This window comes from Mixophyes fleayi, chromosome 2 (genome assembly GCF_038048845.1).
Source record: "Mixophyes fleayi isolate aMixFle1 chromosome 2, aMixFle1.hap1, whole genome shotgun sequence".
Taxonomy (NCBI): Eukaryota; Metazoa; Chordata; class Amphibia; order Anura; family Limnodynastidae; genus Mixophyes; species Mixophyes fleayi.
The window spans coordinates 29404027-29418720 of NC_134403.1; the positions used below are offsets into that span (position 1 = coordinate 29404027).

Below are 14694 nucleotides of genomic sequence, written 5' to 3' on the forward strand. Positions count from 1 at the left end.
TCAACAGTTTAAACACAATACAAGATCTTACGAGCAGGGCCCTCTCTCCATGAGTTTTCCTTCTACTATTCCCTCACCCTCTGTACCTCTTGGCCTGCTTCCCTAGCCTTGTTCTCTTAAGCTCAGGTCTACTTCCCGCTGGTCACCACCATCACTCTCACTCACTGTCCTGTAAATAATTAGATCTGCATTAACGTCTTATCTGTATATTTGTTTATTCTAATTGTCTGGTCTTTGTATTCTGTTCTTCATGTAATGTATTACGGACCTTTTGTGGCACCTAATAAATACAAGATAATAATAAATAATAATAGTATTGGAACAAGATAATACACCCTTCCAAAATTATCATGGAGACAGGTGTGCCGGATGACCCTGGTGTCTGGCAAATGTTGATTTTGAATATTCCTATATCGACCATCATATGTCACTCCTCAAATATCTGAACAACGCAGCTAAAGCACTGATTCCTGTACACTGTAGGTCTCCCTCTCCTTCTACCATGATCCAATGGTTTCGATGCATAGGGCCTGAGTCATTAAGAAAAGTAAGGCAAATAAAAGAAGTAAATGTTCCTCATTCTATGCCGATTCCTTATTCAGAGACGTTATATTCTCATAATGAACAAGTGTCTATACCAGTGAGGCATTGTTGTTGGGAGAGCTGTTTTTAACCACCATAACTGGGTATGATAATCCTATAAGCACAATTTCCCCCAAAAGGATCATCTATTGTGATAGACTTCCTTAATGGGGAGGGGTTGCACAAAAAACAGTTGCCCCCTCCCCTGAGCCTACAAACTCCACTCTGAACAGTTTCAAGGCTCTTCCTTGTCTTCCTGGGTTGGCTTAGGTCATTAAAACGATTGGGACCCCTGACAATTTTACCAAAATAAATAAGACATGCATTCGAATATGAAATAAGCTTTAGGTAAATTAAAGACACCATAAACCCTTGTTCACCACTGAATGTATGTTTTCTGAGTATGACATGCCTTGTCTCGTCTCTGGTAACCACCTCTCACTCCCGCCTACAAGACTTCTCCCGTGCTGCCCCCCACTTATGGAATTCCCTATCACACTCAATCAGACTTTCCCACAGTCTTCAAATCTTTAGACACTCTTTGAAAACCTATCTCTTTCTTAAGCTGGGTACACACTACACAGTTTTCATCCAATAATCATCTAAATCAGCCGACATACGACCGCTCGTTCAAAAGTCGGGTCAGTGGGTGCAGTGACACGATGGTCGAAAGTCTGCCCAAATGGACGATTGTCGCCTCATTTGGTTGGTCGTACCGTTTAATATTTTCGTTCCAATCTCGTTTCCGCTGTGTAGTGTGTATAAACTTCCCACTGATCCACAACAGTGAGTACGAAATTACAGTCATTGCTCACGACAACAGGGCTGTAAAAAGTCACTAAAGGGACGTCCGCTTTTCCCTTTATCGTCCTAAACAAGGCTGGTGTGTATGCAGTCCATGGACCGAGCGATCGGAACATTGATCGCATGTAAAATCCCTCGGCATAAAAAGTTGGTTGACATTTCTGTAGTGTGTACCCAGCTTTAGAGGTGACCTTATCCCCGATAACACTATTCACACTAATGCACCCTCACAACTGACCCAATCTCCACTCTGTGCCACATTTGCGCCTCTTGTCTCAGCTGTGCCCTCTTCCACTTGGAATGTAAGCTCTCTAAGGAGTCCTTCATACCCTTTGTTTTTATGTCTGCATTTATTTTGTCTATCTTGTATGTCCTGTTTTATGTATGTCCTGTTTTATGTATGTCTTTGTTTTATGTATGCGCTGTTTTATATATGTACTGATTTCCCTATTGTACGTAATTGTGGAGCACTGTGGCGCCTTACAAATCTACAATAATAATAATAATAATAACAATAATAATAATGGATGTAAATTGTAAATCACTTAGATATAAGACCTTTGGCTTCAGTGATTCATGCAGTGATGATGTGTCAAACTTTATTGAATTGATAAGAATAGCTAATCAAGAAAAAAAATAGTAAAATTGATTCCCTGTAGCTCACTACTGATGTAAATAAGAAACGTGAAATGCGTGAGTAGCCTCTTTGCTGTCTGGTATGGTAACTGAAATGGTGACTCCCCCCCCCCCACCCTTTATACAAACTACCACAAACGTTTGGATATGAGTAGTATGCACCCTTTAATACATAAATAATATCATTTTTAAGCATTATTAGAGATACCAATTAGGTAAATTCCTAGAATTTAGTCATTTGAATGAAGAAGATGACCAATTTTTAAGTGAAATGTCTTGATTTTTCTGCTCCCCAAAACGTCTTGCCTAAGGTACTTGCTGCGGTTACCTTATGATTGTTACACCCTGTATTTAGTTCACCCGTTTCCTTTGTTTTCTGCTGTAAAGGCTGTTAGCATATTACACCCCTAAAATGGGCTGTTTGGAAAGCCAAATATTATTATATTTTTGTTTCTTGGTAAATTATAGTAAACATCAAATTATTTATTTTAAGCTTCCAGTTATAAGTGTGTTAAATTACTGTGAATGTGTTCCAAATAAGAAAATTGAAAATACAATTCATGATCAGTTGGGTACTTTAAAGCAAATTTTCCATGAAAATGATTTAAAGATTCTACCTAAAGTAATGGATATTAGGAGACACCTACGAACACGGAAGCAAACTTGCACAGTGCAGTAACCCATAGCAACAAACAAGGGTATAACTAGACATTTGTGGGTCCCATAGCAAGTTCTGTAGGGGGCATACATGCCTACTTTATAAACCTCCCCTTGGAGGGGAGGTCTGAAGGGCAAGTGAAGGTGGGGGGTGTTATGATATGATTCTCAATTTCATCATTGCGCTTGACGGGCAGGGACATTACAAGAAGGAGAGGAAGGATCCAGGAGGGTCCATCCTAAAATTTGGTAGTCTCTTGGACATTCTGGGAGAGTAGGCAAGTATGGTAGGGGGGACCCATGTACTGCACAATAGTGAAAAACTTAAATATAAATATATACAAGGGGCTTTGACAGGGAAGTGGAACTCATTGCAACTTCACCTTCTAAATCTATGGTAGTTATACCATTGGCACGTACCATTGGCACGTACAGAGTACGTGCACATTATCGGCATGGCGGTATACATTAGTGATAATTAATTGTTGATTAGTGGCTGTTAGTTAATTAGGTTCATTAGGTATTGTGAGGAGTGGGTAGGGTTTGAGGGTATGTGGGGTTTTCATGCGACACGTGAGTATGTCTGCAGGGAGTGTTGTACGTGTGGGATCTATGCGCATGTGTGGCATTTCATGGCAAGTGTAAGTCTGAGCGCTTTAGAAAAATATATTTGATGAGGAGAGGGAGAAAGGTGGTTAAATGTGCTTAAATGGAAGGTGAAAGGGCTGAAAAGTGTATTAAGTTGCATTTGACAGCACTACAAGCCCCAACAGACCCTAGTTATAAGAACATGCTGGTACTTGTGGTTCACAAGTGCCAGCATGCTCTAGAAGCCATGGGTATGCTGGGACTTATAGTACCACAAGCACCAGCATTTCCAGACAGTTAATGGGGCCTGGGCATGCTGAGACCGGTAGTGCACCTGTGAGAGGGTGCCCCTGGGTGTGGAGCCCATGCAGAGGGTGAATAAAGGAAGAGGAAAAGAATGAAATCATCAAACCGGCAATCCAGTGCAGGAAAGTTCCTCTCCTTTCTTCTAAGTCCCAGCACTGGTGGCAGCGAATCAAAAACAATTTGCTGCCAGCCAATCGGTGGCTGGAACGATGATCCAATCAAGGCTCAACTCCGACCATTTCCATTTTTGTCGTATCTTCTCCATGCCCACGCAACGGCTACTATATAGCTGTCCCTTGTGGCGCAGTTTCAGTTTGATGGCAAACAGAGAACAGAGAAGATCTTCAGGAAGAAAAAAACGCTGTCAAGTAAGAAAACGCTGAAGAGAAGAAAGGGATCAAGAGAAAAGACGTAGAGCAGAGTAAAAAGAAGTCAACAGAAGAGAGAAGCCAGAAGACGACAACAGCCAGCACAGAGTCGGAGATCGGCGGGATTAAGACATAAGACGCTGTCCTGAAGAAGCAGCAGGGGGAAGAAAATCAGTTTCATGGTTCCCGCTTCTGCCAACGAAACAGTCAGGTAAGGCCCTTTTGGGCAGTTCTCTTCCAGGCCAACACCTTCACTCTATCTTTCATACACTTGGTACAGCAGAAGTGGGCATAAGGGCAAGGATATATAGGAGTGTTTAGGGAATTGTATTTCTGTGTGGGCGCATTAGTTTAACTTCAGGTTTAGCGTGTGGTGCAAGTTAAATGTCAGGATTAGCCTGTGGCCCCATTTAATTCAGGCACTAGGCCTGTGAGTTCAGATAGGCATTAGGCTGGTAGCATTAGGAGATACCTTGCCATTGTAAGACCGTCCCCGATCTGTCCCCACTATACTGTATTGTATTTAGGTGGTGGTACCTTTCACTGTACTTTATTGTATTGCACTGTACTGTGTTGTATGTATTTGTTTTAAGTATTTTCCCTCCCAGGATCCAGAATTCAGGCCCCCATTAAAGGTAGGCTTTTGGTATCCATATTCCCTGTGTCTGCATTTTGTGATTTGTGTCTGTGAACTGTGGGGATTGAGTTAGGATAGTACACAACACCTAGTCGTAGGAATTATAGTCGCACAGCATTTGGTCACATAGTTTGGCTGTTAGGACCAGGGTGCTGTTTGTGTTATTGTAGGTAGCACTGGTGTGGGAAGTACATCTTAGCCCAATAGACAATATTGGGGGTGGTCTGTCTTGTGTCATCCCTTTTTCCAGATGTTGATCCTGGAAGTGCAAACGACCATCAAAAGGAAGCGTTGATTACCCGGTGAGTATCATATTTCCATATCACCTCTCTCTCTTGGTGGGGGCCATCACCAGTACAACGGTGAGTAGGATATTTGAATATCCGTAGTCCCACACCCAGACCCAGATCAAATCGAGGTGTTGGCAACAGGGGTAGAGTGCAAGGTCTCTACTCCTGGCCGTCACCTAGCACATCCCCTTCCTTCTACTCTGTGCACAGCCTTCAGTAATTTGTTGTTGTTACTTCCCAGACTGAAGTGGTGTGGAGCCGTGTTGGGTAGTCCGTATTAATGGTAGATGGACCATTCGAGATGAAGGTAAGAACTTTGTGTGCGCCTGTCTTTCCCTGCAGGCGTTACTCACCAAGGGCAAAAAGCTTTTATAATTGTATTCTTACACTAATTACCCCATACGCACTGCACTAAGGGCATGGGAAGAGCCCTAGTTCTTTTCAGCCCAGGGCTAGTAATACCTAGGCTGGCGCTGCATTATTTTTGCAGGCCTAATCCTCCTAGTGAATCTAGCCCCATGCTGACTGGCCTATGTTTGATTTGGCATTATGGCAGGGGGACCCCACGCTGCCGGTTCCATTGTTATATTGCCTCCAGCTCAGCCTGGCAAAGCCTAGTGAGATGAGGGTTTGGACGTCTGCGCCAGGGACGGAACTACCATTGGTGCAGCAGTTGCAGTGCACCGGGGCCCATGGAGATAATGGGGCCCGCTGCAAGGTAGATACAGAGGGTTTGAGGTCCCGGTTTCCTCCTCCCTGCACCGGGGCCCACAGTTCGCTAGTTCCACCTCTGGTCTGAGCCAGTGATTGATGAGTGTATATCGTTGGTTGCTGCCTAACAGAGGCTACAGGGGCTCCGTTCTTGTGGATTTAGTGTTTTTTGTGGGGGTATCCCATAGGGCAGTGTGGGTTGGTATGGTTTTATTTTGTTGCTGTGTGGATGTGCTGATTGGAGTCAGCTTACCTTGGAGTTGTTTCCTTTAGAGCGGTGTTATTTTTGTTTAGTGAAATTCTTTATTGTTTGACTCCTGACATTTGTAGGGTAAAGTCCTGTGAAAACATCAGGGTTGGGGGGGGATAGGAGAGAGGCTCACCTTTTTGGTTTTTATTTATGCAAAAATACCAGGTTGGTTTGTCTTTAGGGGCCTGATTCATTATGGATCTTAACTTAAGAAACTGACTGTTTTTTCATGTATCACACAAATACTTGATAGCTTATTTGTACACTGAAATTTAAAGTTGATATTTGTGTGCTACATGAAAAAACAGGCAGTGTTTAACTTATGTGCAAAACAGAATACTAATTTGCACCCCTTGCATTGTAACATGGTTTTGTCCAGAAGACTGAAATAAGAAGTTTCTTAAGTTAAGATCCTTAATGAATCAGGCCCTAGGTCTTTATTTAAAATAGGTAATGTATATAGCTTTTTGTCTAGTGTATATTGGTGTTATTAGCTAGGGTGAGCAGATGTGGATATAAGAGCGCCGGTTTGCCTGGGGGGAAAACAAAATTAAGTTTTTTTTTGCGATATTAGCCCCTAGAAAGTTATTAGTATTTGTTATTAGTCAGGTCTTTATAAGCTCTTAGAATGTAGTGCAACAAATAAAGAAAATAAGCATAAATTAAAAAGTGCATGAAACGTTATAAAATAAATAAAGTTGTATAATTATCTGTGTTTAAACTAGCAGGTTTATTTTTTTGTTTTACTTTCCTGAAGATAATTAACATAGTTTCTTTGAATGAGTTTTGGGCTAGATTTACTAAACTGCGGTTTTGAAAAAGTGGAGGTGTTGCCTATAGCAACCAATCAGATTCTAGCTGTCATTTTGTAAAATGTGCTAAATAAATGATAACTAGGGGCCTGATTTATTAAGGATCTTAACTTGAGAAAGTTCTTATTTCAGTCTCCTGGAAAAAACCATGTTACAATGCAAGGGGTGCAAATTAGTATTCTGTTTTGCACATAAGTTAAATACTGCCTGTTTTTTCATGTAGCACACAAATATCAACTTTAAATTTCAGTGTACAAATAAGCTATCAAGTATTTGTGTGCTACATGAAAAAAACAGTCAGTATTTAACTTATGTGCAAATCAGAATACTAATTTGCACCCCTTGCATTGAAACATGGTTTTGTCCAGGAGACTGAAATAAGAACTTTCTCAAGTTAAGAACCTTGATGAATCAGGCCCTAGAATCTAATTGGTTGCTATAGGCAACATCTCCACTTTTTCAAACCCGCAGCTTAGTAAATATACCCCTCTGACCCTTACAGATTGAATGTTTTCAGGCTGCACTAAGTCTGCTCTCTGCTATTAAATATCAGCAGTCAGTTCATCTCTCCTCCGCCCTGTGTCCATAGCAACCAGTGAGCTGCCCGGCTGCTGAGTCTCCTTGCACAAGTTCTCCTGTGTCTCGGCCCGACCCCTGGCTGGCAGGGGGAGTGTTCTGTGTTCTCCAGCCAGCTCTCCTAGCCTGCTAAGCTGGAAGCACTACATGCTGGCTGGCTGCTGACAGACACACACCAATGCCTCCTCTGTGCTGTGTGACCATTGTGTCTCTGCAGCTCCTCTGCGCCTTGCTGGTGGAATCACATACAAGAACCTACTATATTGGCATCGTGGAGGAACCCTGGGACTATGCCCCAACCGGTCAAAATCTCATTACTGGACAGAACATATCTGATGACAAGTAAGACTGTGTGCCTCCCTACCCCTTGTGTGATCCTGTGTATATGGTGCTGGCTTATTGTTACATACTTATATCTATATATATATATTTGTTATGCACAATGTTGATTTTTAAATCCAGTGACCCCATTTAGTTTCATATTTTTGGGGAGAAATCTTTATGCAATCTATGAACGTAACTCCTGGGGCCTGATTCATTAAAAATCTTAACTTTAAGAAACTTCTTATTTCAGTCTCCTGGACAAAACCATGTTACAATGCAAGGGGTGCAAATTAGTATTCTGTTTTACACATAAGTTAAATGCTGACTGTTTTTTCATGTAGCACACAAATACTTGATAGCTTATTTGTACACTGAAGCTTAAAGTTGATATTTGTGTGCTACATGAAAAAACAGTCAGTATTTAACTTATGTGCAAAACAGAATACTAATTTGCACCCTTGCATTGTAACTTGGTTTTGCCCAGGAGACTGAAATAAGAAGTTTCTTAAGTTAAGATCCTTAATGAATCAGGCCCCTGGTTATTTAAGTGATTTATCAAAAAACTGAAAATAAAATGTTTACATTTAGTTTATTATGTTTAATATGTTATGTTATAACAATTTCCTTTAGTGTGTTGATTTCCTTATAACTGTCCCTAGGATTATTATGTAGACTGCCGCCGATCTGTTTTCAAACTTGCAAGAAAAGTCATTGCATCCATCTCCTGGTGACAGTCCTCACCTTACATCCAAACTCTATGTAATTTTGTATATTTTCAGCGTGATTCTGGGCCTCTATAGGTCTGCATGAATCTTCATTCATGTCTGAATCAGTACTATTAGAGTTACGATTCTTAAACGTATTATTTTGCTTTTCTTTTATACAGCGGTTCCAGGAAACAGGATTGTGTGTTTACTATTTAACTTGGTTCACGTGGAGTTTAGATCAGACTGGCACCGAATTAGGACCTTTCAGCTATGACAAAATATTCAGCTCATATTGACTGTGCTAAATTCTTTATTTCCTTACTGGCTGGTATATTTGGATGAAAGAACTAGTTGGATTAGTGAGTCATTGTTGGATTACATTTATCAATGGCTTTTAAAGGAATGTCATTCATCAGTGTGAGATAGTCAGAGATCAGTCTAAAACACAATTTGTAGCTTGTTTGAGGGTCAGGAAAGCTAAGACTAGTTAAACGTGGACACAATAACAGTACTTACCTACTCTCCCAGAACATCTGGGAGACAACCCAACTTTGGGAAGTTGTCCGGAATTCCTGGAAGGGTAGGACGCCCTCGCTAATGCAGCCCAATATTCTTCTAAAGAGGGTGGGGTGGGTCCTGATGTTGTGATTTGTGTCTTCATGGTAACACCCCACCGCACAAGGAAGCCGCGGTCACGTAAATCGCGTTGTCACACACTCCGCACTTGTCTTTTGCTCCCAAAAGTATCACACTAACACTAAGAAAAAACACACACATTTTTGTAAGGCTAATTTCCAAAGCTGCAAAATTTTGTCCCTGCAAAACACATCCCCTGAGTCTATTTTGGGTGAATGAACACTATTTTTATGAGTTTATCATTTCTATAGCTCTACTAATTTCTCAGCGCTGTACAGAGAACTCACTCACATCAGTCCCTGCCCCAATAGAGCTTACAGTCTAAATTCCCTAATATAGACACATGCTCTCACACACACACACGCAGACTAGGGTCAATTTGATAGCAGCCAATTAACCTACAAGTATGTTTTTGGATTGTGAGAGGAAACTCACAGAGAACATACAAACTCCACACAGATAAGGCCATGGTCACGAATCGAACTCATGACCCCAGTGCTGTGAGGCAGAAGTGCTAACCACTAAGTCACTGTGCTGCCCGTTTGGTGGCTTCTGGTTTTTAAAAAGCTAGTAAATACGCAGTAAAAAATGCAATTGTTAGTAGAATTTGGAGGCCACTGTAGGCTACCTTCATTGGTCTATCCACACTAAGCACAAAACTATAACACAACCAGAGTGCTGCAAAACTAGTAAACATTAGTGAAAATGCCAGTGGGTAGGGTGACCCTAGAAATACTAGTTCATTCCTTGCATTCTTGACACTCACTTATATTTTCTTTAGTTTATATGTATCACCCAACTTCAGTTTATGGTAAGATCCCAGAAGTGGTAAAACAAATGCATTGTGAATTTTGACAAAATAAAGGAATGGGCTAAAGTGTGTAATCTTCATTTTAATTCATAAAAATGTAAAATAATGCACGTGGGATCCAAACATCTGGAAGCAGAATACAGAGTGAATGGTGATGTAATCTCCACAGCACCAGAGGACAGGGGTCTTGGTGTTATAGTCTTAGATGATGAACATACTTGCCAACTTATCCTCGTTGGCTTCAGGGAGATCCCGGGGGAGGCGGGGGTGGGGCTTGATGAATCACATTATTTTGCCCCACCCTCTAAACGATTGTCACAATTTTGGCCAATTACAGTGGGGGGCTAAGATGGTGCGATATTCACATCATTAAGCCCCGCCTCCCAACTTATCTATTGCGGGGGTGAGAACCGGGAGGTTGCCCTGCTCTCCCGAGAGCCCGGGAGGTCTCCCAGAAATGCGAGAAGTCTTCCGGACTTTCCGGGAGATTAGGCAACTATGCGTTAAAGAAAAGCAGCTAATGAATCTCTAGAGACTGAAGTGTCTTTAACATTTCTGTCTCCATTACTGAAGTCATGTTGTCTTACCTGTCAGTCTTTGATTAAATCTTGGTCTCCATGAAAATGGCCACCTCCATAGGCATCAATACATGGACATAGGACACAATTTCTGAACAGTGTCATCCTGCTACAGCCAACCACATCTTGTACTGGCTCAGCATCAGGGAGAATGCCAGACTCTTCAGGGAGAGAGGGAGATCACCCCTATTTCAGGGAGTCTCACTGAGATTCAGGTAGAGTTGGCAATTATGACATAAAAATGTAAAATACTGCACGTGGGGACAGGAGCCTTGGTGTTATAGTCTCAGGTGATAAAGATCAGAGAGCAGTGTAGTCACATAGTGGGTAAAGCAAGTCGATTACTTGGTTATATAGGAAGACATAATAGTAGCAGTAAGAGGGAGGTTATATCTCTATGGGTTGAGCAGTGAGTACAGATTTAGAGGCTATATCTATATAAAGACCTTAATAAAATAGCTAAAATTAAGATGTGAGCTGCTAAAATAGTGCATGAGCTGACCAGGTACGGCATGGAGGTGAGAAGGGGCAGTGCTGGTATAATGCAAACATCCAAATATATCAAAAGTGTTATTATAGGTCACATAGACTTCATTTCCAAAAATAAGAGCATTTCTAGAACCAGGGGACACCTTGAAATTGAGGAAACAAGACAGAAGGAAGAAATGGGAGAACTTGTACATAGATCTGTGGAATAGTATCTCAGTGTGTGTTGGACTCTTATACAGTGAAATAATTCAGTAATGCATGAGACAGACACATACTTGTCAACTTTTTAAACCTCTGCTCCTGGAAATCCTGGAGCAGAGGTCATGTGATGGGGCGTCACATGACCTCTGCTAATAAATGCTACAATTCACAGCATTTCAAAGCAGGGGGGGCTTGATTACTCAAACCAGTGTCATTAAGCCCCACCCCAATCACTTCCAGGAGAATGCCTGCTGTCCCGGGAGGGTGCCCCGAAATTCGGGAGCCTCCCGGAAATTCCGGGAGAGTAGGCAAGTATCAACAAACATATTGCTATTGCTATGACTTAGAAAATATAAAGAACAAATAAAAGTAAAAAGAACATACACACAATAAAAGGCAGACTAGATGGAGGTGATGGTTCTATATTGCCATCAAATTTTATGGTTCGCTCTTAAGGTCCAACTGATAAAATGAGCTTACTACAGAAAAAATCATAAATAGTACGTCTCGAGGATGCTGGGAATGTGGTACAGTGGTTGTGGTATATATTGGTTGTGAGGTATGTTGGGGGGATTATACCTGAAATGGGGTATTTCAGCATTTGGTAATAAATTGGTTACATTTAAACTATACTCCATGTAGGAATTTGATTTAATGTCATGTAATATGTTGACCAGCCCTTAAACATCTGCTTTATATTACAATCCAGTTCTTACCGATAAGATTAGTACATTATTGGCATTTCTTGAAAACATCTGAAACTTTCACAGTAGATTTTTTTTCTTGCCATGACGTTAGAAATGTATAAACCCCAGCGGGCGCTCCTTATCTCTTAATTCGTAACTGCTGACTGCTAGGAATGTTTCATACTGTCTCCTAAAATGACAATACATAGCATTGATCTCCTTAACTGTGTATTAACATTTAACTTTCATGCCTTAGTTTTTTAATGATGGATTAAGGGCCATATAGATTGGTGAATGCTACATTCAGAAGACCAACGTGACTGAATTTATGTGTTAAAAAAATTTGAAAAATATATAGTGCAATTGCTGAAACCAGTTACACTTTTAGGGCCTGATTCAGTGAGAAATGCAAAAGGAACGTAATTTGATTCGGATGTTATTGCGCCCTTACTGTACAGTACCTACGTTAATCCACCCTTAACCACCCGCGTTTCGCCTTTCAAATTGTAGAGGGTGGGAAGAGTCATTCACGTGCAAACTTGAATTGCGTTCCTTGGCATAAGTCCCAGTTTTGCGTATGCGCAGAGCGAAAATACGCAAACTGTGCCATGTAAATGGTATTACATTCCTTAATGAATAAGTCCCTTAATATTTCTGTGTGAAGTTATCCTTTAAGACTAAGGGGCCTAATTATGGAGCCTTAAACCATCCTTTTCTGCACATCATCATCATCATCATCACCATTTATTTATATAGCACCACTGATTCCGCAGCGCTGTACAGAGAACTCATTCACATCAGTCCCTGCCCCATTGGAGCTTACAGTCTAAATTATACACATAAAACATACACACACAGACAGACAGACAGACAGACACACAGACTAGGGTCAATTTTGATAGCAGCCAATTAACCCACTAGTATGTTTTTGGAGTCTGGGAGGAAACCGGAGCACCCGGAGGAAACCCACGCAAACACGGCAGGTTTCTTTTTGACAACCAAGGGCTAGATTTACTAAGCTGCGGGTTTGAAAAAGTGGAGATGTTGCCTATAGCAACCAATCAGATTCTAGCTGTCATTTATTTAGTACCTTCTACAAAATGACACCTAATTAAAAAGACCTGTTGGCAGATATGATGATGATGATGATGATGATGATCCTTTATATTATATCTTGCAATAAACAAATGATACATAAAGACAGAACAAGAGCAGACAAGGCTGACTAAGAAGGTACAGGTGTGACAGAGGACCCTGCTCATATTATAGCCAGTTCACAATAAGTTTGGGAGGCGAGTGGAAATTTGATACTTCCCCATTATCAAAGTCAAATATCTTCATTTATGTATTAAAACAAAAATAGTGGCTTTGCCCTACGGCTAGTAGAATATAAGTCCTGGAACAGGTCAGCGTGATTTTATAAAGATGGGCATTTGTTTTGAACCATCTGATCTGTCTTTTGTGTATTATTACAGCTGTTCACGTGTATATAGCTTCTAGGTGGAGGCCATCGTTGCTCCTCCGTATAAGTAAACTACATCTTATGGAAACTTGTGGAATGTCCCTGGAATCTAGTCTGAAATAGAGCTGGTTTCATTTTTAGGAGGCATTACTCTTATTCGGGTATGGCTAGCACAGTGGTTAGCATTGCTGCCTGGCAGATTTGGGTCCATGGGTTCCATTCTGACCAGGACACTGTGAGTTTGGAGTTTGTATGTTCTCCCCGTGCTTGCGTTTGTGTGGTGGATTGTTTAAATTGGGAAAGGAGCAGAGACTGGATGGCAAGTTTTAAGCTGTGGTACAGTGGCAAAAAGACCCCAAACAAGCATTACATCACTGGGGGCGGGGCCAAAATGATGCAAATCGCGAAGCTCTGCCCCTCCGCCCGTACATGCCAGCTCTAATTTAGTGTAGTGGGCAGATGTGGGAGAGTAGCCAGCTCTCCCGGGATTCCGGGAGACCTACCTGGAATTCGGGAGTCTCCCGGACATTTCGGGAGAGTTAGCATGTATGATTTAATAGTGTTACAATGAAGGCAGTAGGAGAAGTGGTGGTATGACATACCACCGTATACCCCCCACTTCCACCACTGATCTAGGGACTATATTAATAAAGATCAATTAATAATTCCCATACAAGGAACTAATTGGCATCCGGTTTTGTTTGGTCTGCCCCTCCCCTGTTCCCTTTTCTCTTGGTATCATGTATTTATGTTTTAATATATGCTGATTTTGCAATGTATTGCAATTATATCTGTTTTTTTTTCTTTTTATATCTGTACTTTTAATATTTACATATATATATATATATATATATATATATATATATATATATATATATATACTTCTCATTGTCTGGCTTTGTAAAACTTTAATACAGGTGTAAGTTGAAATAAATATAAGGGCTAAAACAGATCTAGCGCTAACATTTTGCAGCAGTGTATTTCTTAGGATGTTCTTATTAGTCGGTGCCCCAGTGTACACTGACGCATTGTGCAGTGGACACAGCAGGCTCCTGGAGCCACTGGCTGCCTCTGCTTACACTAGAACTGTTTACCAGTGTCCTGAGCAATGCAATCTGTCACTTGTCAATCCACACGTAGACTCAGAGAGAACAGCTTTTATGTTCCTGCCTTCACCTCTCCAAACAAATTATTTCCAGACCTAGGACATTCCCAGCTAGGAGGAATGCCAAGTGCTGTCAGCTGGCTGAAGGGGAAGTGGGAATTTCCCACGGTGTGCGCTTTTGTTTTTAAAATTAAACTCAGATTAAAGGCAAACAAAAAACATGTTTAGGAACTGTCACTATGTTTGCATAGGTGCCTTGTACACACATGTGCATCAGTGATTGAACTAAATGGTGAGTAACATAATTATAGGTTTCTTCACAGTTCCTAAATACATTCCTGGCACGCTTCGCTGCCGAACCTGTGAATCTAAGCTTATTATCGTTATCATTATCAGGGCTGCCATCAGAAACTGTGGGGCCCAGTACAAATTAATCTGGCAGGGCCCCCCTCTTCCCTTGTTACAATAGATGCCCCCT

General features: G+C 41.3%; 1 protein-coding gene across 1 annotated transcript in view; it reads left to right on the forward strand.

Moving 5' to 3' along the window:
- The first annotated feature begins 7326 nt into the window (after positions 1-7326).
- HEPHL1 (hephaestin like 1) overlaps positions 7327-14694 on the forward strand; it is a 113546-nt gene continuing 106178 nt past the window's right edge. The window contains exon 1 of the mRNA XM_075198739.1: positions 7327-7559. Within this exon, the coding sequence (XP_075054840.1) occupies positions 7396-7559 (164 nt within the window). The 5' untranslated portion in view covers positions 7327-7395. The remainder of the gene's footprint in view (positions 7560-14694) is intronic.